Genomic DNA, 25,509 nt, shown 5'->3' with positions numbered 1-25,509 from the left:
TTGCTAAGTATCGCCCACTTCTTGCACAACAGCTATTGGTCACATATGCCTCCGTATCAACTGAGCGCCATCACCGCAACTCCTCCGTTTGAGCATACCGTGCTATTAATTTAGACAAGTCTCAATCACTGATGGCTGCCAACGTTTTGGCGTTGAGCCTTGTCGAAATTACCAGTGCATTTTTACCTGCCTTATGATCTGCCTTTTCAGCGCGCCGATGATAAGGCAGCCTGCGAAGTGCCCATGTGCCTCGAGCGGTAAGGAGTGGAACGTCGCTTGCTACCGGCCCTATTTTTCCCAGTCATGACGCCATATGTATGGGATAAAATTAGCTGCGGCTTAACTGAACTTGGTTAGAGAGCGAAAGCTGTAGTGTATCGGGCCTCTGGACGCGGCTTGGCGTCTGTAACATTGAGTCCGCGCACTGGATAGGCATCGTTCCCAACCTGCCACCCTGGCAAGTTGCAGATAATAGTTTAACGCGAGAGGTTGTTCACCCAATAAACGCTATACTGGCGCTCCTCGCCGTACTCCTTCATGGCATCTAAGTAAAGCGCATGGCTCCGGCTTATATTCCCCCCAGACTGACGTCGCAATGGCAGTTTCCGTCGCACATCACGCCAATGTCACGTGACTATTCAACCGCCCTCTACAGGTGAATCGAAGGGTCGAAGGCCAGCGGGCAAGGTCAAAGGCCAAAGGTCAATGTCAAAGGCGATGATCATGGGGTGCGTAACAATGATGGCCCACAAGGTTAGGCTGAAGTGCTTAGCTGCGGTGCGGCTAATAGCCATGCGTGACCTCTAACTCGGTGAAGGTCAAATTTAGTGCCACGCGAAGCGCGGCTCTACCTAGCATAGCGATGCTTTCGCTCGTTCTGCCCGCATCATACCTACGCTATCTACCCATCTTTCTGAACTGCCCAAACAAACCCAAGCCCCCGTGACAAGGGTCAGGACATCAGGAGCGATGGGAGGCTGCTCTGCGCAGCTCGCTGCCGGAGATAAAGCTTCTGAGAGTGGGCTGGGCTCGAGGAGTCGCCGAAGCACAACAGTGCCCGGCCATTTAGAGCAGCCTTAGGGCCCATCGCCATCCTGCTTCCTCTTTTCCCCTCCCCCTCACTTGGTTCCTTCATGAACCAATAATATTGTTACCTACTTCATGAACCAATAATATTGTTACCTGCCTACCTACTCATTCGTGACGGCCTTCGAACACGAAGAGTATAGTCCACCGGAGAAGCTGCGATGAAGTGACCGGAGGAGTACGGCGGCCCTTTTTGGTTTCTAGAAGGCGCTCATCAAAACCAGCGCATGTTTGTAGAACTGTACTCTGGGAACCGTGTCTGTGGCGCGCAAAGACTGTGGCTGTAAAGCGCTTAAGAACAGACGTTCTCGTTGTTCCCACCCAAGATGCAGTAAAAAAGTATCTCAGGCTTACAACCTGGTTTCCTATCAATATCGCGCCTGCGTCAGCGCTCCTTCGTCGTTTTTCGAAACGAAACGAATGTTTCAAGGAGCAGTGCTGACTTTGCTTTAATCCTTTCCGATATTCGTATCTTCGTTTTCATTTTTTTCTTTTAAATTCTGTTTCCCTAGATGTGTCTAAAAATTAGTTTCTTCGTACACAGCTGTTTAAGTTATGACTCCCCTGCTGTACGTGTCCTGAAGTGCACATTTTTAAAGCGAATTTTGAGTAGTTTACTTGTTAAGCACAAGGAAGAAGAAAAAAGGTCTACGTGGCATTACACCTGTCCTCTTCTTTTTATTGCTGCTGTGTTCCTGGCGGCCGTAGGCTGTTGCCTTCATTTTTTTCGATGTTTTTGGTAATACGTGTTTTGTAAGGGCAAAATTCTAAAACACGTAAATTACAAAATTATCTCCATTTCCTATGTAATTAACAAAGTGAATTACCAAAATGCATTATGACACTTAGGATCGCGCTTTTGGTACGCGGAAAGGAGTTGCAATGGTGTCTCTGTTAGCAGAATCTAAGGCACGTTGGCCAAACGGACAGCTCCGGCCATGTGCAGCCTCAGCCAAGGTGAGCTCCAAATTTTCCTTCAGTGTTCAGTTGACATAATCAATCCGAAAATGAAAAGCTTTTATTAGCCAATAGATGGCGAGTTTGGTGGACAGACCCCGTAGTGCCCTGCGGCTGTTGCGGTGATACAGGCCCAGTCAACCACTCTACGTTTATATCCCATGTGATCGCTAGGCAGCGCTGGCTACCAGTGCTCCTTCGTAGCGTTTGGTATGAGAGGACTGGTTAACGGGGAATCAGGCAGTGCGCGACGCGCAGGTGAGGTAGCCAAACAGTATTCCAGTAACACCGAAAAATACGCAAGGATGAGTTTTTAGGCCCCTAAAGCTTACCTTAACCAAATTAGAGATCTTACAGTCAAGAAAATTGTGAAATTAAGGCACCACACCAGAAAGAACGATATTTATCGAAGCTTTGCTAATTTCAACTTAGAATATTAGCTCGTGGTGCTGCCCTCTGCTATCATCACCGCCGGCCTGTTTACTTTTTTTTATTCGCACGCTCCGAAGAAGCTGCGGTGAACGGGGAGCAAGGGATGTTGGGCCGCTGTTCCTGCTGATATACCATCGAAACACTGGACGGTGAGAATTTCACCGTTGCCCCATTCAGTGCGCGCAAATTCCCCACGCTTTGTTTACTACATTCGACGCATGGGCGCTCTACTTTAGGAACTCGGGCTTCCGTGGGGATACCATAGTCTTGGATTAAAAGAAAGGCCATTCGAGATTCACTACTGCCTTCAGTGATGCAGACATTTAAAGTCTCGTTTTCGGTCCCTGCGAAAGCGTGAGACTCAGGCTAGCTAGATCGCGCATGCCTGCAGCAATTAGCTTTGACGAGTAGCTAGAAGGCAACATTTCAAGTTGTGGAAGCGCAAAATCCAAGGACACAGCAAAGAAATGGACGGGGTCTGTTCTGCTAGAAGGGGATTTACCTGTACACATATATGTTCAAACTTCCAGTCCACACGATTGCTTCACAACCGCGTAGTGGAAGCCCAATAAGCTATCTTCGTCAGTCTTTAAATCTCATTAATCGGTGGAGAGCCACCGTTCTTACGTCAGAATACTTTTTAGTCTTCAAAATTCCCGAAAGGGCTCGGCCTTAAGGTTCGAAAGCAAACCATCTGGCCTAAAAAATTTGACAAAGAGCGTACATAGCGTTGGTCATCGAAGCAATCTTTCTCAAGCGGATTTAAGTAAAAGGCTCAGTGTATCCTCTCAGGCGAAAGGGCACCCACCGTGGTTTGTGCGAGCGTGGCCACGGCGGCCGCATTCCGATGGAGGTAAGGTGCGCTTTCGGTGCACAATAAATATCAAAGAGGGGCAGAACTATTTAGGAGACTCCCTACCACCAGCACAGACTTTTCAGGCCACAGCTTTGTTCGTTCGTGTGAAAATTAAGTATTTGGATGAATGCTCCGAGTTACTAGCGCAGCTTTCAACTCGGGCGCAGAAAGTTAGAGCCATCTTTTAATTGCCTCACAAGCATGGATTATTGTTCTCGGTAATGATTTAACAAGAAGAATTTAGACAGCGTGATGGGCGGATAAGAAAGACTAAATGGTTTATCGGGATAAGGTGGTGCACACTGGTGTAGGACACAATTAAATAGAAATAAATGTAGGAGGCCAATTTCTGGCAGTTAACACAGTTGGGCTGATGTTGATCGCTGGTGACTCTTAAAAAAAACATGAAAACTCGCACGGCATCGTCTAGTACGCTATACGTAATGTGCGGTTAGTATAATGCGTAAGACACATCGCTAAATCAAGGCAATTTCTAGCTTAGCATTGTGGTGGTAATGTGGTGGTGGTAACGAGGGGTTCATTTACCAGGCGACACATTGCGAAGCACGGATAGCTTCTGGAAAATATGTGCAATCGGAGACAGAATCTCCAGGACGGTACCGCTCAGAAAATTATATTTTATGTGATTAGCTCCTTACAGCAACAATGACGCGCTCTTGTGCTTTCGCTGCACGTACTTGCATACCTGCAATTCAAAGGAGCAAGGGAAATGAGAACTTGTGTTAATAGTTCCTCAAATTTAATTCGCAAAAGTATTCGTCGCGACAAGCAAGCTAATACATTTGCTGTTTGCCGTGAAGCGTGACCGCGGTGCACTGTATTCAGCCATGGTCAAAACTGCCAATGCAAAATAATATTAACCGAGGTCCGAGGCCGAAAAGGTACAGGGAACCATGGTCAGCTATAGTTAACCACTGTTCAGAGGACTCGCCTTCTGGCTATCGTCTCTGATTGCTCTGCATTACGCGGGTCGTCAATTCATGTGTGAGACGCCTCAGCCCTACGTTGAGGAGGCTCACCCAGGAAGCAGGTTCCAAAGAAAAATCACTAGCAAGCCTTCGTCGACGTATAATGCGGACGTCACATCTCTGCGCTAAATTTCACATTCACATCAATAGCCGAAAATTACGCGTGGCCTGTCACTGCGAGTGTCCACCGCGTGACGAATGGATGTGGCTAGACTGTGCAAGCGCATTTCCGTTGCCACGATCTAGAGCAAAAATATCCCCGGGGATAATATTTACTCTCGCTTTACACTCATCGCCTGCTTCTTGACTGCACATCCCGTTAAGGCCACCTTATTCAAATGATCACAGATGGCAGTCTCGTTTCCTCTCTGGCTCCTTCAATATGCCCCTCTCCCCTGCTCCTTGCCCTCTTTTTTGAATGCAGCATGAAGGCGGTGCCTGTCATTTTGAGGACGTAAAATGCGTCAATGCAGCCGTTGAAACAAAAGCGGTCTTAATATGCAAACGCTATATGTTCTTTTGGTTAGTAATTTGGGAGACTGTCCGGGCGTTTACATGAACACGACAGTGTTGGATCGACTGGGACTTGTACGGCTCATTTAAAATTTAAAACGCTGGTGGTTCGGGCTGGATAAGGAAGAAACTATAATATCTTGGCTCGCTAGTACTGACTAGCTAGATAATGAACGAATTTTCAAGCTAATACTGAGTGGCTTCACTCGCTAGTACTGTTTGGAAATACGCAATCCTGAAGACGCCTGATTGGACCCGCGCATATGAGTCTCGCGTAAACAGGACATGTGAGAAAAAAAATCAATAGAGAGGCTTATAAATACAGAAGTGCGACCGCGCTGGCAGGAAGGCATCACAGGTGCGAGACGGCTTGCATCACGCGAAACTAACTCATGTTTCGCTCATGTACTGCGGTCATTGCGCAGGAAACCGGCTCCATCCAACTGGCCACCATGTGCATCAACAGCCGCGGAGAGATTTTCGCCCTCTCGGTAGTGTGCACGGTGGGCTCTTCTTTTCTTCTCGTTTCTTTGTAGAACTGCAAGAAGAGATGTACTATGCACTACACTGGTACAGGAATACATGCTGTGCACTCCTTTTGCAGACGTACAACGCTCTGTTCGTCTTCACGCATAGCGTCAATTTCGGTAAGCGCTGCGCAACAACCACGTGCTGTTCACGATGTTTTGCGTATCCTTCGCTATCATATCTCGAACCAAATGTAGTAACGTCATGAAGTTTCCTTTTTATTTACAAATGCAGTTAATAATGAGTGCTTTCTGGATTTTTTCGGGGAAGAACTTGCAAGAACGCACGTGTGCTTTGCGATGGCAATGAACTTCATGTGATCGCAAGGGGTCGAATATATTATGCGGCTGTCAGTTAGTGCGACTGTTTCTCACTCGTTGCTTTCACCCTCTCCTGCATTACAACCCTGCTTGGTTCATGGACCCTTTTGACTATGAGCCAACTAGTCCTAGATCAAATTTTCCTGAAAGTAATTTCCTTACAGCGCAGTTTTCTTCACCTTGCCTATGATAGCCACTGCATCTTGCCTTTATTTCGTAAACTCACACACACACACACACAAACACACGTGCACACTCGCGCAGCGCACACAAAAATGCTCTATGAGAGATTGACACGGGTCATGAATTGGACATAACTTCCTCCATAGATCTGATATACGCCAGCCTTCTAGCCTAGTTCTGTCTCATGTTTGTAGCTCAAAACAAAGCGCGCAATAACGTAGAGGGAAATAATAAACTACCGCACAAAGCCCTGAGGTCCAAGTAGACTAACTTCGAGATTACGGCATTTAAGTACGCCTCTTTATTTCCTTTGGTATATATAGAAAGGAAGCAAGACGTTTCATAATGGCGCTCTTTTTGGCATATTTCGACAGCTTTTTGCATTTTCATGCCTTGCAGAAAGGCCGAATACCTTACTACGTTTAAAAGCACTGGAGTTTCTCTTCTTGCAAGAAACTGAACCGGTTTTGTTTTTAACAAATTCGAAGAAGAATAATGTAACCAGCAACACAGCTCTGCTCCTTCTTAGCGAAATGTTTCTTGCCTGTCGTGAATTGAGCGGCGCCCTAAGTGTATACATTTCTGGTCCCAGTAAACGTGGCCTTTAACGGCAAGATCCTCTCTTCTTAACGCAGTCGCATATGTTCTGCTCATTGGTGCTCAGTGGAGCGCAGAAGCGTACTTGGGTTTTTTTTCAACTATAACGCATTGTTTCATGCTCCAAAAATGTTCTTCCTTTTAGTTTTGACCACATGAATCCAAACAGCAACGTATCCGCGTGTGGCCACTTTTGCTACAACTTGCTTCGAACAGTGAAACCGCAATCTATCGGTTCCTCGCCCATCTCCCCTTGTCACCCTCGACAGTCGGCCACCTCCAGTTCGCTGCGTTGCACGGCTTCTACGTGGTCGTCCACTCCCTCGGCATCATCATCGCCGTACTGCTCTTCGTGAGCATCATAACGGCAAGTGGCTGCCTTTCAATCCAGTGTTGCCAAGGACGGGCACCAAAGGGCTACAAAGATGCCCAGTTATTCTTTTCTGTGCAGCTATTCGTGAACGGTGTACCGCAAGTGAAGCGGAGCACACTATCGAGTGGAGAAATTGCATCACTTCGCTTTTTAACGCAAAAGTATTATATGACTCGTCGCCAACGAAACCCGGTGTCGGCGTTGACCATCAGCAGTGGTCCCAAAAATTCCAGATGACGTCACCGTACCGTAGTATGGAAGAAAAGTGAAATTGCTTCCGATGGTTCGGGTAAATGAACCCAGGTTTTTCAGACTGCAAAGCGTGCACGCAACCCAAACGCCACAAAGCCGGGCTACCTCTTGGCGAACAGAGGTGAACCTAGTATACGAGTTTTCTTACGCCTGTATGCTAATGAGTAGACGAGGTTTGTAATTTTAAATAAAGAGAAAAATAAAACTAAAAATGAATAAAGGTTGAAAACAAACCTCTCGCATCCAAAGCACGTAGGTAGTCATAAGTGCCCTCCATAACTTTTTTTTTTTTGCGGAGACGCATACATGCAGCAGAGGCTCTCGTTGCACATTAGGCTGGCCAGTATTGTACCTTTGATGCTCGTTTTAGCGTAGCCCTGGAAAAGCAGCGCCATTTCGCCGCAGCTCGCATGCTCGGTTTTACTTTTCGGTCACTGCACATACTATGATTTCGAGGCATGACAAAAAATCCGTCGACCAGGAACACCTAACGCCTGAAATCCGCACCATTACGCTCTCATGTTACTGTTATTTGTATCAGCGATGAAATTACAATCTCCGTGCACAACCTTACGGACCAGCTCATATTCACTTTTCTTGCGGTGTGATTGCCTGTCTCACGGACGGCAGCAGCAGCTACTGCTAGACGTTGTCATACACCAACACGCAAATGCAGACTTCAGTGTACCGAGCATGTCTATGATATCCTGATGTTGTGACTTCACTGCGTAGTGAATGATGTTTATCATTGCCACAGTCAAGGCTGGAAACGTTAGCCAGCGCCTCCTCTATTTTTTTTTTGTCAATGTCAGTCAGGTGCGACACATCCGAGCGAACTTGGCCCTCTCCTATGCTCCTTTCCCACTATCCCCTGACGGCTAGCCTTTATGCCTGCTTTCCGACTGTGAGGAAGAGAGCAGCTTATGAGGCGCCTTAAGACGGAAAGCGGACAAACTCAAACAGCGGCAAGCAGCTGCGTCATCTATTGCGGCTGATACTGACGTCAGTATGTTCAAAGACCCTGAACATCAGGCCCACTACGAATTGCGATAGCACGTAGTTGATGGGCAAAATTGATAATTAAATATCTGGGTTCAAATATTTCCTCTAGACCAATATACACTTGTGCAAAGTGCTGCTTCACTAAGTTACAAAAATTATGTTTCCCGTTTCATCTGAGTGTCCGTGCACAATATCAGCGAAGGCAGATGTGCCACCTACGCGGAAGAGCAATTTATTGCTTATTATAACGACGTTCATAACGCTGATACAGAGAGAACCGCCAGATCCGCTGCCAAGAAGACGATGATCGCGCTTATATCCAACGACTCGAGCGCTGCTGCTGGCATGCGTCACGTGGTGCCAGATAACAGAACCGGTGCTCGGCACTTGGGAATATTCGAAACTGCGCACAGCATTTCTCATCAAAAGTGACGGAAATGGGCGTTCCTCGACTTACCTGTGTTGTGGCGATATGTAGGCGATATCGTTTTCCCAGCCGTACGCATCGTGCCTTAAGGATCGAGTTATCTTTTCGCATGCGCGGTCAACATATGGCCTCACATTGAGCGGCGCTGATTCTAAGGGATGGGAGCCATTCCTCTGCGAGGTAAAAATGAAAATCGGTGAAACGAGAAATCGATCGCCACTTTCACCAGAGAGGGGAACGTGTTAACACGTTCACAAGAGCTTTTCCATGAAATTTCTCCGCAACCGCCTGCTGCAGCGCACAAGGTACTGCGGGTGATTCGAAAATGGGCTATGGTTGCGAATGTGCAAACTAGCATCTAGGGAAAAGGCGTTAGTAAGGATTTTCAGAAGTGCTGAAGTAACGTTTCACGGTACGAAAAGAATAAGTTTTTTGGCTTGAAACTCCTTCATGAACCTACAGCCGAAAATACGGGAGCAAAATTACATCTCCAAACAAGAAGTGATGAATCAAGAAAAAAAAGGAAACTTAAAGCCTACCACTGTACCCTCCAGTAAATCGTTCTTTATGGGCATGCCGTAGCCTCCTAAAACATTATTTCGTCAGCGTCCCTTTTCCTATTGTTCCGTACCGCTCTTCAAGCGTCACTTCCAATAAAAAAAAATCAAACTTCTTAAAAATGTACGGCAGTTATATAGGGTGTTCCCAAAAGAGTTAGTCAATTTCGTTTTTTAAACAATACATATGCATGTCCAACATTCAAGGATGAAAATTTTGAATATTGGCAAATTGCACGGTACTGTTATGGAAATATTGAAGGCAATATTTCCATACTTTCGATGTGTAGCAAAATCTTTTAAAGTTTTGCACCGCTCCCATCGAGAGTTAAGACTGCCATAGTAAACAAGCGGAGAACGCTTTTCATGACAGCGAGAACATTAATAGCAAAAAATGCAAGCCTGAAGACGGGAGGTCTTCGGATGTATTGATCGTTTTAGTGGCATCAAAAGTTAGGTGAAAAATTTGCGTTCATGAGCTATTTTTCGTTCAAAACTGCTTTCGTCCAGAATGGTTCGCTATGGCCACTGTTAGATTGGGAAGTATATTTTTATAATGAACGAATTCGGTATTTTTTTTTTGTAACAAACGGTTTGGAGTGGCTACTCTCACGGTCGCTCCAGTTTTTGACACCACAGAACGAACCCTTTTGTCGCTTCTTTGAAAGCGTCGCATTGTTTCGTTAATGTCGACGTCAACCTGCAAAGACTCGCTTGGCACTGCGCTCGTGCCAAAAATGAACTTATGATAGTCCTACTTCACAAAAAGCTGTGCACATTCACAGCGTTGCAAAACATGCTATTTAATGCTACTCAGTAGGCCAGAGAGTTCAGTTAATGAAATTCTTTCAAGAAAAAAGCACAAAAAGCCTGAATATTTTTTTTCACTTATTAGTATTGTGACACTCGCAACCTAGTCAATCATTATCAGGGACTGCAACGCCATGCAATGGCAGTAATGTTGTTAAAATTTTGATCGTATACGCATATTTATTCACATTACCGTACAAAATTTTCTGCTGAGCATCGCGCGAAAGTCGCAAAAATTTCATAGAAACAAAAATATAGTGTGAAAATGGAGCAATGAAAACCATAAAAGATCAAGTGAACACCAAAACACACTAAAAGTGCAAGTAACGCTCAAAAAGAGAATCAAGTACTACCTCAAAAAAATTGCGAAAATTCAGAAAAGCAGTAAAGCAGAAATACACGTGAAAATGCCTCGCAGAAACTCAAGAAAATAATCAAATTGTACGAGAGGAAAGAACCAAATTGAAAATTAGACGCACGTCTTCAATGAAATCATGTACAGATACTTTCGTTCTCTCTATTTTTTTAGTTCTGAAAACCACTTCTTCTCTGCCCTCCAGAGACGAGCGACGCCCATGGAGGTGGGCGTGTTTCTCTGCAAAGGACGAATCATCATCACGTCCATGGAAATTGGATACCTTGGATACAGGGTGAGATCCCACCTTTGTCAAGCCGGCCACGTCTTGTTTCCCGTGCCATTTCAGCATCAATGGGGGTGCAAGGCTGCCACCGTCTAATGCATTTCATCATCTCTTACTGCAGATGTGGTAGCCAAAAGCTGATTTAGTTCGTAACTATTATCTTCAATTACCAAAGCATTCCAGCAAAAGGTTCGATTTGTCATGGCTTTATAGTGAAGATTCTGAGTAATTCTAAGTTGCTTTTCATGAAAGTTAAACTGGAAATGCAGTGGAGTGATCTTTGTAGATGCGCTGAAAGGACGGGATTTACGTAAGTCGAACAAGTCACAGAATATCGCGCTGTATCTACTTGGCGCAGGTTAGGCAAACTGTCTGTCTTGCGTCGTCAGTTTATTTATAATATATATATATATATATATATATATGTGTGTGTGCGTGCGTGTGCGTGTGCGTGTGTGTGTGTGTGTGTGTGTGTGTGTGTGTGTGTGTGTGTGTGTGTGTGTGTGTGTGTGTGTGTGTGTGTGTGTGTGTGTGTGTGTGTGTGTGTGTGTGTGTGTGTGTGTGTGTGTGTGTGTGTGTGTGTGTGTGTGTGTGTGTGTGTGTGTGTGTGTGTGTGTGTGTGTGTGTGTGTGTGTGTGTGTGTGTGTGTGTGTGTGTGTGTGTGTGTGTGTGTGTGTGTGTGTGTGTGTGTGTGTGTGTGTGTGTGTGTGTGTGTGTGTGTGTGTGTGTGTGTGTGTGTGTGTGTGTGTGTGTGTGTGTGTGTGTGTGTGTGTGTGTGTGTGTGTGTGTGTGTGTGTGTGTGTGTGTGTGTGTGTGTGTGTGTGTGTGTGTGTGTGTGTGTGTGTGTGTGTGTGTGTGTGTGTGTGTGTGTGTGTGTGTGTGTGTGTGTGTGTGTGTGTGTGTGTGTGTGTGTGTGTGTGTGTGTGTGTGTGTGTGTGTGTGTGTGTGTGTGTGTGTGTGTGTGTGTGTGTGTGTGTGTGTGTGTGTGTGTGTGTGTGTGTGTGTGTGTGTGTGTGTGTGTGTGTGTGTGTGTGTGTGTGTGTGTGTGTGTGTGTGTGTGTGTGTGTGTGTGTGTGTGTGTGTGTGTGTGTGTGTGTGTGTGTGTGTGTGTGTGTGTGTGTGTGTGTGTGTGTGTGTGTGTGTGTGTGTGTGTGTGTGTGTGTGTGTGTGTGTGTGTGTGTGTGTGTGTGTGTGTGTGTGTGTGTGTGTGTGTGTGTGTGTGTGTGTGTGTGTGTGTGTGTGTGTGTGTGTGTGTGGAACGAACAGTCACCGACACCAACGTGCATAGGGGACTGTCTACATTTTTCGCAGTGTTGATTAGTGGGAGAATAATACTTCGATTAATCTGTCGCTTAAAGAAAATTACTTATGAAGCAGCAGAGAAACAACCATCCCGTCAGTGGGATGCGAACCCGCGACCTCAAAATATCGCCTCCGGTGGTGGTGGCGGTGGGGAAAACTTTTAATTGCTGCAATAGAGTTTGGGAGCCACAGAGTGGCCCCGCTACATGGTCGGCGTCCCTAGTCCGGGACATGCATGACAATGCCCCGTCTCTCGCCCGTCTCACCAGAGCCCTTTGGGACTCAAGCGAGGAGCAGTTGAGGAGGGCAGTCTCCCATGCCTCTCTGGAAGGTGTAGGGGCAGGGTGGAGGTGGGGATTTTCAGTACATGCCCACACCATGTAGAAGATATCACAGGTCTCCCCACAGTGCGGGCATCGCCCATTCGTGTTAGGATCGTAATGCTTTAAGATTGCAGGACAGAGCAGAGTAGCTGTCTGCAGGCGCCTTAAAGTTCGCTCCTCCGTCTTACTCAGCCCCTTGGCAGGGGCCGGGACAAGGCGGTGGTTGTCGCTATAATGCGTTATTATTTCCCTGAAACGCAGCAGCGGCTGGTTAGTCTCCGAGCCAGAAGAGCTGGGATGAGGAGCCCGGTAAATAAGCGCTCGGGCAACCGCGTCAGCGGCCTCATTACCTCGTACGCCCTGATGGCCAGGAGCCCAAATGATTCTTCTCGGTGTTGATCAGTGGCAGTCCGTCTTAGAATGCAAGCAGCTAAGAGGGAGATCTCCCCAGCCAAGTAATGATCACATGCTTTTCGGGAGTCCGTAATGATGATTCTCGAATTGGCGTGGGCCGCAGCAAGCGCTATCTCGACTTCCTCGGCTCGCATTGAATTCGGGGCTCGAAAAGAGAGTCCATCGACGTGCATTTCCTGGTGAACAACAGCGCCCGTGTAAAATCCCGTGGGCGACAGCCCTGCTACGTCTACATAATATCCACCGGGTAGGGAGCCGTGTTGTCTCTCAAGAGCCCGAGCCCGCGCTTCTCGTCTGTTTTCGTGCATGTCGGTGTCCATGTTACGGGGGAGCGGGGAGACCCAGAGCATATGGCGCCACAGTACCGGGATACGCTCCGTCTCCTTTGGAGTGCAGTCGTGTTGGATGTGCAAGCGGTTTAGCAGGCGGCGCCCAGGGGCCGTCTGCATGAGCCGCGTGTATTGGTTCACAAGGTGGGCCTCCCGCAGCTCCTGGTAGGAGTTTAGCACCCCCAATGCCTTCAGTTTGGCATTAGAGGTAGCCACCGGGAGATCCAGGGCTCGCTTAGTTGCCTTGCGGATGATGGCGTCTATTCGCGCCTCGTGTTGCTTAGTAGTGCGGAGATATGGCACGGCGTAGAGGATCCGGCTAGTCACGAAGGCATAGACGAGCCGAAGCGCGTCCCTGCCCCGCAGACCGCCCCGCTTGTTGGAAACGCGGCGGATCATACGCCCTACCTGTTCGCCTACTCTCTTGAGTTTCACAATGGTGGAGTCCGGTCTGAGTCTGTGGTGAATGAGAAGGCCCAGAATACGGAGCTCCTCCACCTCTCTAATAGGACCTCCTGACAGAGAGATGTGAATTGCTGTCCTATCCTTTGGGTTCGCTCTGACATGCAGAAGCTCTGATTTCGCTGGAGCACATTGGAGCCCACAGTCCATAGCATACGCATCGACTATGGAAGCGGCCTGCTGAAGGCGGGCCTCCATGTCCCCAAGGCTCCCCTCAGTTGTCCAAATTGCAATGTCGTCTGCATATAACGCGTGTTGAATGCCTTCCACCCTGGCTAGTTGGCTTGGGAGGCGCATCATAGCTATGTTGAGGGGTACCCCGTGTTCCCATCATGTAAGGGCCGTATTACTCGCCCTCAATCCGAAGGAAGGCCTGGCGATTAGTCAAGAAATCTCTTACATACGCGTAGGCCCTAGCCCCACAATCGGTAGAACTCAAGTTGGCCAGGATGCTTCCGTGTTTAACATTGTCGAAAGCCCCTATCAGGTCAAGGCCGAGGATGGCTTTGTCATTGTGTTGCATAGTTGTGGGTCGTATTACATCCCTGTACAGCTGGAGAAGGACATCCTGTGCAGACATGTGGGGGCGAAACCCGAACAGGGTGACTGCAAAGACGCCCTTACTCTCCAGGTATGGAGAGAGGCGACCCCGAACCATCGTCTCTATAAGCTTGCCCGCACATGAGGTCAGTGATATGGGCCTCAGGTTGTCCGTATTCACGCCTCCGTATTCACGCCTCCGGTGCTCTACCAACTGAGCTACGGCGACGGCTGTCAATCTGCTGGTCTCGTGGGTATTTATGTTCATTGCGTGTAAGCTAACCTTCAGAGTGTTCCCCAGAGCCACCCTCACCCATAGCGGTGGACGCAGCACGTCCTGTATTACCGCGAGTGTGACGTGGAACGTCATCTAACGGCGAGGGCGGAAACTGTGCAAGAACCCTCTTACGCGACCTATGGCATCAAGACTGCCTGAACCGAGACCCGTCGTTAAGCTATTAGCAGACAAGTTAAAGGAAGTAAGGGGCTCGTTTGACAAATATATGAAGGAAGCGAACAGTCACCGACACCGAGGTGCATAGCGGATGTTTATATTTTGTTTTGTTATGTTTATTAGCGGAAGAATAATACTTCGATTTTTCTGTCGCTTAAAGAAAGGTACTTATGAAGCAGCAGAAAAAACAACCATGCCGCCTGTGGGATCCGAACCCACGACCTCCGAATATCGCGTCCGGTGCTCTACCAACTGAGCTACGGCGACGGCTGTCCAATCTGCTGCTGTCGTGGGTATTTATGTTCATTGCGTGTAAGCTAACCTTGAGAGTGTTCACCAGAGCCCATAGCGGCGGACGCAGCAGGTCCTGTATTAGAGCACCGGCCGCGATATTCGGATTTCGTGGGTTCGGATCACACCGGCGGCATGGTTGTTTTTTCTGTTGCATCATAAATAATTTTCTTTAAGCGACAGATTAATCGAAATATTATTCTCGCAGTTTTCAACACTACAAAAAAATATAAACATCCCCCTATGCACCTTGGTGTCGGTGACTGTTGGCTTCCTCCACATGTTTGTCAAACGAGCCCCTCATTTTTTTTTTTACCTTGTCTGCTATATATATATACATGGCAACGAGCTCACGTTGCTTCTACTCTTTATTTTTTGCTTAGTCAGATCTTTCATCAAAGCCGATTTTTCTCTTAGGGTGCCCAGAGCAGCAGGATTTCATTGCGTCTTCTTGTTCTTTCACTAACAATTGCTTCAAGAGTATACATAGTCATAGATCTGCTTGCCCAGAGCATGCGGAATTGCAGCCTGTGGAAATTCTAACCACAGCACACGTTCGACTTGTGTTGAAGTACAGCCACTGAAATATATTCCAAGAAACGATATCATATGCACATAGCTATACCACAGTGTAAATTCAAGGCAAAGCAAACTGCCTTGCCGAAACTGACAGGCTCCTCTCTTGAGCTGCAAACGTCGCGGAGTAAAGCCTATGCACCAAGGCAACTCTTGCAGTGGTACCGCTGTCACAATTGAGCTGAGCATGCGCGATGGCCGTCTAACTACGCTGTGTATTTTCGTGCTGCCGCCTATATCGGGACAAAACGTGGGCTCTCTTTTTCGGCCGGTCACGGCGTAGAATTTCTTCCGCGACGACCACATTTCGATGGAATCAAAGTAAAAAAAAAATACGTTTGTCTTGTGCGATGGTAGTCCTGTTTTTTAAATATCCGCTTTTGGTCAAAATTTTCCTAAGCCTCCATGCAAAGGCTCCTGTCTACCTCTGATTTATTTTGCACCGCAATTCTTCTTTCAAAATTTTACTCTCTGCGCGATAAGACCATCGACTTTCGGAGACGGCGAGGTGCCTCAATGAAAGCTAGCATCGGTATACATTTACCCTAATAACAACGGCGGAAATTTTAACAGACCGTCAAAAATTATGTGATTGTGATGGTCGATCAGAGTTTGCACTGGCCGGTTCGCCCACGTAGCAGAAAAACAATTCTCCAGACAAAACAAAAACTTACACGTGGCCCTTCAATCGCTCTTACTTAAGAAGAAATAGGGGTTACATTAAGAACCTGTATTTATTTAGAAAAATTTGTATTCACTGTCGTAGGTGTGATGACCCCTTTCGAGAAATATATATGTGAGGAAAGCGACGAAAATCAAACCACCAGTAGCACTGTGGGTGATGCCACTCTTCATTTTTCCTGCAGTGCTCGTTCCAAAAATTAAGCGCTAATCCAATCAGGCGTGGATAAGCTGTGAAGCTAGATTGCGAGGTTAAGGGAACTTTTCTGTTCCTAATAAAAGGTTTACGCGTCACTCTTTATCGCTTTCTTTCTTTCTTGGCTTCTTTTCTTGTTTTACCATTTTTTTTATTTTTGTTAACTTAATTTCACTCGCTCCTCTTTCTCCTCCAGCCATTCTAACTTTCTTCATTTCATATTTTTCCCAGCCTTTCCTCCTTTGTTTTCTTACCTTGCTTCTTTCCTTCTTTCCAGGTGGCTATGGGATTTTATGACTTGCCGTTGCACGTAAGGGAAAAGAGAACTCTATCACCAACGCTGGCATTCCAGACACTGCCTATGTAAAAAGTTAAGAGCCCAGATGGGTCCGTATCTAAGCCACGCAGAGTAGCTCGTTATGCGGCCACTGGCTTTCCAAATGCGTGAAGTTGAGAGGAACGTTCATCCTTAGCCCTCCAAAGGTTAGGACTCTTATGGACGGTAAAATAACCTCACTAGAAGGCTTCGAAGCGACCCGCCCCCTTTTTTTACTCAAAGCTTTTGACTAAGGTTGTGCTTGTATACAGAGAAGACACCGGCATTCTTTTATGTTGCGGGCGTCCTTATCACTTTTGCACATGGTCTGAAATTTATCTCTTCTGCACCTGCCATTGGAGCAGTCCGTTCGAAAGATGCATCTCATGGTCAGCGGTGCTTTTTTTATTCGGAAAAGAGCCAGAACTTCAACGCATGCGTAATTGCATGAATGATCACCCAATGCGCAGAATAGTATTTTACGTCAAGTACTAATTACAGTTGGGGTGCAGACCAAACCACCATTTTCTATTTCATTCCATGCATTTACAACTTCTTACCCTTTGGAGGGCACTGTCATGTGGGGGTGGGCAAGGAATACGTCAAAAATAGGCGAACCTTGCTGTCTTCAAACAATGAAGGGGCGTTATTGGTAGTTACTTGTTTGCGTCATCTATTTCCACCCCGAAATTTCATCTATCCTACCTGAAGGCAGCCTGTTCTTGAGAAATTTTGGCATGAAAACTGCGTTTAGCATATTAAAAAAATAATAGTTCCCTTTCGAACCCTTAGATAGCTCTGCGCGACTCAAGAAATATATTCAGTCGGCTCAAATGAGATCCAGTAATGTTTTTCTTTCAGCCGGACTGCGTTGACTGACTCAGAATTTCTCTTTAAGTTTGAAGTCATTGCTTAATTCACCAATTAGTTCCGCGTAAGGGAGAATCAAGGTTTTGATAATCTTTAAATCATCAATAGCAAGACCTACGAGGTGGAAAAGCGCCATCCCGTGGTTGCTTCGAAACTGGTATTAAAACGCCATTCTCATGCCGAAGTCTTAAAATGTTTCAAAAACCTGGCAAACTCTAAATGCGGATGGTACAATTTTCGGTTTTGGATTATTTGGCTGCCTATTCAAGCAGCGCGCAAAAAAAGGCAAACGCGAATCTAGTCGGGGCATCTCTAGCCCTTCAAAGGCTCAGAAGTTGAAAAGCAGAATTCTGGCTTCTGCAAAAGCCACAGTGCTGACGCTCCGCCGAGTAGAAACATTTTACTTGTAAATGTTTCTATATAACGAACTGTCGTGTCTTCACCACGGATATAGCGAACGTATGTAGACCTCGCATATAACGAACCTAAATGTACCACCTCAAGTATAACGAACTTTAGAGTGCCAACCCCGGACATAATAAACATTTGGCTGCTAATGCATTCAAACTATCCAATGGGGATCGCCTAAGAGTTTTTAATCTGCCATCCACTTTTCTCAATTCGCAGTTTTTCAAAAGAAAGAACGGTGACGATACAGTGGTAAGCAAGGGTCTCGGTACTTGTCTCGACACTTCAAATGAAGGCATGCTCCTTTGAGCACGCAGTATTTTGAAGTATTTAACTGCGCCACCTATTTATGTGTTGCTGTTAAAGCATCCATAACACTGATGCTGTTTTCTTGTACAATGCAGCCTCTCGCCTGGGCGTTCCAGCGCGCAATGTCCAGAAGGCCGACCACTGAACGGGACTGGAGAAAGGTGCGGAAAAGCAAAGTAGCAACAGGAAAGTGGCTAGCTCATCAACTGCGCAAGCGATCCATACACAACGCTGAATGCGGCGAAAGCAAAACTTGTGGAATACCGGTCATACACTATTGACACGAAAGCAGTAAAAGGGGAGTAAGCTGTCGTCTAACGCACTCCCTTCACGTGGAAGTGTATGCTGCCCAAGCCCTGGAGTAGATTTCCACCAGTAAATATACGGAATTCTTAAGGTGAGCCACGGAAACTTTTCAAAACTTCTGAAGTACAAGCAGTTACAAAGATTTTAAACGAGGTTTCAACCTACTCTATTTGTTAACCTCTGGACCTCCTGTGCCGCGTTTGAAAACTTCCTCCCTTTGTTAACTGAATCGAGTTACTATGCTTTGCAGTGGGAATACACCTCCGTTGACATGAGTAAGATATCCGCATGATCAGTGATCCAAATCTACTCCGGAGTTTTGGCAGCATACCCTGATTCTTAACGGGAGTGCTCCAGAGGACAGCTTAATCTCTTTTTATTCCCTCATAGATGTTTAGAGTGTAGCATACACTTATGGACCTGCCGCGATGGCTTAGTGGCTTTGGCGTTCGGCTGCTGATCCCGAGATCAGAGGTACTATCTCCGGCCATGGCGGCCGTATGTCGATGGAGCCGGGTTTTAAAGCGCCCGTGTGCTGTTCGATGTCACAGCACGTTAAATAACCTGAGGATGTATAAATGAATTCCAAACCATCTGCTACGGCGTCCCGCGAGTTGGTTCGGGACGCTGAACCTCAATTCAGTTTATATACACGTGGGGTATAACTGGATGAAATTGGTTTCCACTGTGTGCAGCGATCGTATAAAAACAGTGTGTTTTAGTATGAACAAACTGTGGCTGTCAGTGGACGCTCTGTTTTCGAGGTCTCCGTTTTGTACCCCGTTACCATGCTGCAGTTGATAGCTAAAGCGCACCATCTGAACAGAAGGTACTCAAAAGAGCCTTCTGTGCCCGTTTCTAGCTTTCGTATTTTTCTTTTAGCTATTATTTGCTCAATGGCACGTCTGTATTGACTCGCTGATAGCCTTTCCAAAATGCCCACTGACCTGCTCGAAATAAAACCCTTTTTATAACTTGTGCTTTTACTTGAAACTTAATGCTGAGCAGCCATCTGAGTCTGAACTGGGAAGTTTCCCGCAAGGAGTGAATAACAGTGTCATTAATGCATTGTCAAACTATGGCGACGCCAGATCGCTCTTCGGTATGTTGGGTTTTCTTGCACGAGCGAAGGTCAATCAACAGGAGCAGAGGGTTTTCTTTTTGGTACTCAGAGTTCTTGCACCGCACTGCGCTTTCTTCCCCAGCAATACTAAACCACACTTTTAAGTGCTGATTGACGCAGTGTTATTTTTCTCTGATTTAGTGTTTTGCGTTCAATTGAATCGCAAAGTTATCTGCCGGCTTTTGAACTGAGCGCTGTGGATACCTACATAAGACTCTGCTTTATTCACCAGTTCGATGTTCACATCGCGCTGGCGAATTATAATAACACTAACCTGTTTCCATGTTCAATTTCTCTGCAATAAACTCCATGGTTCCTTCGAAGATTGGCGGGAAAAGTTTAATAAAGGCAACAGCTGGCAAGTTAGATCGTTTTACAGTACCTCTTGCTTGGTAGGTAGGAGAAGGCCGGTCCCTCGAAGCCGCCAGCTTATGCATTCAGCGCAAGTGGGGGAGTTTCACGATAACCATGTTCGCGGCACTTTCATAGTAGAAAGAAATGCGGTGTTTAACCATTGTGAATTAATATGGGCCATACGGGCTTCTATTGTGCAATGATTCTTTCTTCTCTGCTCCATTATCCGTCACCTCGCCATCTTGCCTGACAACATGCAGTAAATTCAAAGGCAAGGTTTCGCTGATACTTCCGAAATGATAAAGGAAAAAAATAAAAAAGAGAAACACTGGGGCTTTTATATTATGAGGGTTATGAGGGCCGGAAGCGGGCAGATTGGGTGATGGAACAAACGAGAGTTAATGGCATCATAGACGAAATCAAGAGGAATAAATGGGCTTGGGCAGGGCATTTAATGCGAAGGAAAGATAACCGCTGGTCCTTAAGGGTAACGGAGTGGATTCCAAGAAAAGGTAAGCATAGCAAGGGGCAGCAGGAAGTTAGATGGGCAGATAAAATTAGGAAGTTTCTAGGGATACGCTGGCCGCAGTTGACAAAGGACCGGGTTAATGGGAGAGACATGGTAGAGGCCTTTTCCCTTCAGTGGACGTAGTCTGGCTGATGATGATGACGATGAGTGTTCGGAAAGAACTAGCTCACACTAGACGATATGCCTCGGCTGTGGCCAACGCCAAGTTAGTTCGCCATAAAGCTGACTTGCTTCTTGTTTTCTTGCTGTCTTTCTCTCTTTTTCTTTCTCGTCATTCCGCAGTTCTACCACTTGTCCTACCTCTTCATGGAGATCAGCATTCTGATCATAGACGTAAGTGTTCTGCAGACTGGGCTGTATAACACGCCGCCTTCGGAAAAGCTTTTTTCGTTCGTCACTGTTGAAACGCAACGTCCTACCTAGCGAAGTGGTAGGGCAGATGTGGGCTCCATTCTTAGGCTTCGCGTGGGTGGAGCTTTCTAGATGGTAGAGCCGGGTTGGTGGTGGCTGGAGTTCTTCTGCAGGTTCTAAGCCACTAATTATACAGGGTTACCTGTATTAGGCTACTTCCGTTGGTTTCACGCTGTCATCAGTACCTGGTCCCGCCTTCATGCCCTCTCCCGGGCGTAGGAGAAAGGACTGAGAGAAAATAGATAGCCATCTATATTCATACACACTATCAGGACGGAAGCAAACGCGGAATGCGCCTGTGAACAAAACGCAATATTTTGCCTTCGCACTATCAGATACAAGGTAGGAACAGTGTGAAGCGTGTTCGTGGGCAATTAAGCCAACGAAGAGCCTATTCGGCAACCAGCTTCGAAGGATTGCCTCGGTGCACAGTACAAAAATCCTCAATTCCCTGTTTGAGTTCCTATGCGACCTGATAGTACAGCTACCAGCTCGGAAAAACGGTTCCTCTGCAATGGTCTCCACATTTTTTACAAAAGCCAACTGAGACCATCGCAGTCTAACCAAATTGCCAAAGTGTGATGCAGGGTTCACTTTCCCGCAGCCACGAATCCATGGCCCCAGTCAACCATGGGCTACAGCGGCCATTTGTGTTTTATTAGTGGTATTTCAGTATCAGTACCAGTCATGCTTTCCCCATCATTAATTTAATCAATTCGCTAACCAATTAGCGCTGCTTAGCTGTCGGAGATAAGACGGTGCAGCTCGCACAGGACCGTCTTAACTGGAGGGATAATTGAGAGGCCTTTGTGCTGTAGTGAATGCAGTTAGGCTGCTAATCGTGGTAATTACTTGTCCAACCCTGGCATTAAGTGGTTTTAATATTTGTATTCTTCCTTTTTTATCTATTTTTTTTCTCCCTCATACAGGTCTACGCAACTTGGCGCATAGATCTCTTCATCGACAAAGTGCTCTACCGGCAGCTATTTTTTTAGCGCACAAAATTTCTTCGCGCGCTTTTTTAGATGTCACTCTATTGAAGAGCGCTCACGAAATCACATATTTCCACAAGGTCTGCGGCCCAAACAAAGCAACCGATTAGACCATGGACTGAACTCGAAGCACGAAGCCCTCATCACCGCGGATTCTGTGTGCGCTTGCCACTCGAGCACGAGAAACACAGAAATGGCCTATAGACCATATGTTGATCGAAACCCAGTGGCTTCTGTACTATGTCGCCCTTTCTTTCACGATAGGCACCGCTATCGTTTCGAAAAATTAGTCTCAACGATAATGCGATTGGTTCTCTACGGGTCCTCTTCCCGTAGCTAAACTTAGTAAGGCCTCCAGGCAACTTCCTCTTCCTGGAGTGGAAAGTAAAACCGTATACTAAACCGCCGTGTAGACAAACCAGCTTAAATTTTCAAGAGTTTTGGCGCCGCCTTGACGAGAACTTAGTTTCAATATACCATGTAATGTTTTGTAATGAGAGACCTCGCTGGCTTCGGCGTATTGGAAGAAATGTTACTCCTAGCTAATGTCAAAATTATGTGAGGGCTCGGACGAAGACGTGTGCGTATACTATCAACCTAAACACGGCAGCTCGTTCATTATATTAATGACTCAGCCTACTAATATTGTCTGTGGAAGAAGCGTGGAGTCGACGTTGCAATTCTTATCCGGAATGCAAGAAATACGGAGTGATTGCTGTTCGCATGTATCAGAGCGCCAAACAAATTATTGCAACCGATGAGGTCACGCGTTAGAATCGAAAACATGTGAGCCTAGAAATCTTATCCGTACAAAAATTTTTCGTTTCCGGGATACACGAAACAACGAGGTTTAATATTCGTGCGGTATTGGCCTCGTGATGCTCATTTTTTCCTTATTTATCCTCTTTAGGCGCTGCTGTAGCGAAGCTTTTTGCCATATGTTATCATTTTTTTAATAATGTTTGTAGCTTCTTTTTGTACGCCCATAAATGTACAGCTGAATAAAACAGTTTGTATTTTGTCCATTCTTTTAAAGTTTGTGTGCAGAATACCCAGTGGTTTTCCAACATGCGCTATCCAACGCTTTGCCGCAGCAACCGAATTTGCAATTCCTTTATGGGCTTAGTTGGCGTACCTTTACTTTGCCGCCTCTGTTATGTCAAGACTGGCATTTTAAATATTTGCAACTGAATGGCACCTCAAATAACTTGCTAACATAATGCAATTCGTGTAGCGTACTGTGCTATTGTGGATTAGCGGACAAACAAGAACTAGGAAAGGGATTTCTCATGAACCAGGATATAGGCGGCAACATAGAGGAATTCTGTAGTAATAACGAAAGTGTGGCTCCTATCGTCATTAGTCTTAATAAGAGTATAAAATGAAGGTGGTGCAGGCCTACGCGCCAACATCTAGCTGTGGTGATCAGATCGTAAAAAGCTTCTATGAGGACGTGGAAACCGCTGTGAGCAAAGTAAACGCGCAGTACAATGTGTACTGATGGGCGACTTTAGTACTAAGGTAACGAAGAAGCAGGATGCAGACCAGGGAGTAGGCGACTACTGCATAGGCTCTAGGAATAGCAGGTGGAAGGTATTAATGGAGTTCGCAGATAGACATAATTTATGGATGATCGATACCTTTTAATGCAAACGAGAAAACAGGAAATGAACATGGGAGAGCCCCAACGGTAAGACTAAATATGAAAAAGACTTTGAAAAAGCATTTTGAATTCCTCTGAAACCTGCGTTGAGTTCACCACAAGACGATAAGGTCTCGAATTAGCGAGCAAAGACTTGAAGAGGAAACGGAAGAAACTAATGAACCGGAAGCCCAATAACTAGTTAGTGTTTAGAGGGAAAGTAGAATTCAGGATATCGTTACAGAACAGAGATACGGTATTTACTGAAGACGACGACCTTAATGCTCAAGCACTGAACAATAATCTCGCAGCTATCATTAAGGAATACGCAGTAGATGTAGGATGCAAGTTGGCTCGTCAGGATACCAGCCCACTATCTCAGGAGACGAAAGATCTGATTAACAAACGCTAAAGCATGAAGGCATTTTACCCCACAGACAGAATAAGACTGGCAGAGCTATCAAATTTAATAAATAAGCGCAAGATACCCGACATAAGGAAATTTAATTTGGAGAAAAACGAGCATGCTCAAAGCAACGGAGGTAGCCTAAAAGCGGTGAACAGGAGACTAGGCATAGGCAAAAACCAGTGTATTTGTTAAGAGACAAAGAGGGCAGTGTCATTAGAAATCTGGATAAGATAGTTAAAGTAGCCGGAATCTTGCAAACCACTATATAGAGGAGCAACTCTATTCAGGATGTTAATAACACAGGCAGTAGCGCACAGCACTGTGACATCCCGCCAGTAAAGAAAGAGGAAAAAACTTTATAAGCAATGAAAAGACGCAAAGCAGCTGGTGAGGATCAGATAACAGCAGATCTGTTGAAGGACGGACGGGAGATTGTACTTGAAAAATCAGCCTCCCTGTACACACAATGCCTCATGACCTCGACCGTACCAGAAGCTTGGAAGAACGCAAACATTATCTTACTTCATAAGAAAAGAGACGCCAAGGACTTGAAACATTACGCAACGGATCGGCTTACTAACTGTTCTCTAGAAGGTATTTACTAAGGTAATTGCTAATAGAGTCAGGGCAACCATAGACTTTAATTAATCAACCAAATGATCAGGCAGGCTGTCCACCGCCTGTTTACTGGAGATATTCCGAGGCCGGAATTTTAAACAGTTGGGGACAAGAGTTAATGAAGAATACCTAAATAAATCTGCGATTTGCTGATGACATTGCCTTGCTGAGTCCCTCAGGAGGTGAACTGCAAGCCATGATCAATGAGTTAGACAGGCAGAGCAGAATGGAGAGTCTAAAAATTAACATGCAGAAAACCAAAGTAATGTTCAACAGTCTAGCAAGAGAACAGCAGTTCACAATTAGCAGCGAGGGGCTGGAAGTGGCATCGAAATACGTAAACTTTCCGGATAATGAAAGGGAAATTACTAGAAGGATAATAATGGGGTTGAGCGCATATGGCAGGTTCTCTCAGATCATGAATAGCAGGTTACCACTATCCCTGAAGAGAAAAATTTACAACAGCTGTATCTCACCGGTACTCACCTATGAGGCAGAAACGCGGAGGCTGGCAAGATAACCGCTGGTCCTTAAGAGTAGCGGAGTGGATTCCAGGAGAAGGCAAGCCTATAAGGCGGCGGCAGAAGGTTAGGTCGGCGGATGAGATTAGGAAGTTTGCAGGTATAGAGTGGGCGCAGCTGGCAAATGACAGGGTTAATTGGAGAGGCATAGGAGAGGCCTTTAAATTGAGCAAGCACAAGAGTGCTCATAATACGTCTACTTAGGGCAGGTAGTGACCGCAGACCCAAGAGAAAGTAAGCGTAGCAGGGGGCGGCAGAAGGTTAGGTGCGTGGATTAGCTTAAGAAGTTTGCAGGCAAGGCGTAGATGAAGCTTGCAAAGGACAGGTTTAATTGGAGAGAAATGGGAGAGGCCTTAGGCCTGCAGTGGGTGTAGTAAGGCTGTTGATTATGATGATGATTACGATGATGATGATGATGATGCGCATTTGGCAGGTTCTCTCATATCATGAATGGCAGAATAACCAATATCCATCAAGAGAAAAGTATATAACAGGTGTACCTTGCCAGTACTCACCTATGTGGTAGAAATGTGGAGGCTCACGCAAAGGGTTCAACTTAAGTTATGGACAGCTTTATGAACAGCTACGGAAAGAAAACATATAGGTGAAA

The 25,509-nt window shown here is 46.1% G+C and overlaps 1 protein-coding gene and 1 pseudogene across 1 annotated transcript; one reads left to right on the top strand and one right to left on the bottom strand.

The window, feature by feature from the left end:
• The first annotated feature begins 2,541 nt into the window (after nt 1–2,541).
• LOC144134973 (uncharacterized) lies at nt 2,542–21,931 on the top strand. The gene is made up of 10 exons (XM_077667759.1): nt 2,542–2,624; nt 5,259–5,336; nt 5,438–5,480; nt 6,731–6,828; nt 10,443–10,532; nt 16,369–16,401; nt 17,905–17,937; nt 18,090–18,155; nt 20,589–20,639; nt 21,647–21,931. The coding sequence occupies exons 2-10, from the start codon at nt 5,286–5,288 to the stop codon at nt 21,710–21,712; spliced, it is 531 nt and encodes a 176-aa protein (XP_077523885.1). The 5' UTR covers nt 2,542–2,624; nt 5,259–5,285; the 3' UTR covers nt 21,713–21,931.
• Nucleotides 10,776–13,653, bottom strand: LOC144133647 (uncharacterized; annotated as a pseudogene).
• Nucleotides 21,932–25,509: the final 3,578 nt, after the last annotated feature.

This window comes from Amblyomma americanum, chromosome 5 (assembly GCF_052857255.1).
Source record: "Amblyomma americanum isolate KBUSLIRL-KWMA chromosome 5, ASM5285725v1, whole genome shotgun sequence".
Taxonomy (NCBI): Eukaryota; Metazoa; Arthropoda; class Arachnida; order Ixodida; family Ixodidae; genus Amblyomma; species Amblyomma americanum.
This window is presented reverse-complemented; position numbering and strand designations above follow the sequence as displayed.

Coding starts and splice junctions, on each gene's coding strand:
- LOC144134973 (XM_077667759.1), top strand. CDS start 5,286: ATGTGCATCAACAGCCGCGGAGAGATTTTCGCCCTCTCGGTAGTGTGC. Junction 16,402..17,904: donor TTTATGACTTGCCGTTGCAC/GTAAGGGAAAAG, acceptor CTCAATTCGCAG/TTTTTCAAAAGAAAGAACGG. Junction 20,640..21,646: donor TCAGCATTCTGATCATAGAC/GTAAGTGTTCTG, acceptor TCCCTCATACAG/GTCTACGCAACTTGGCGCAT.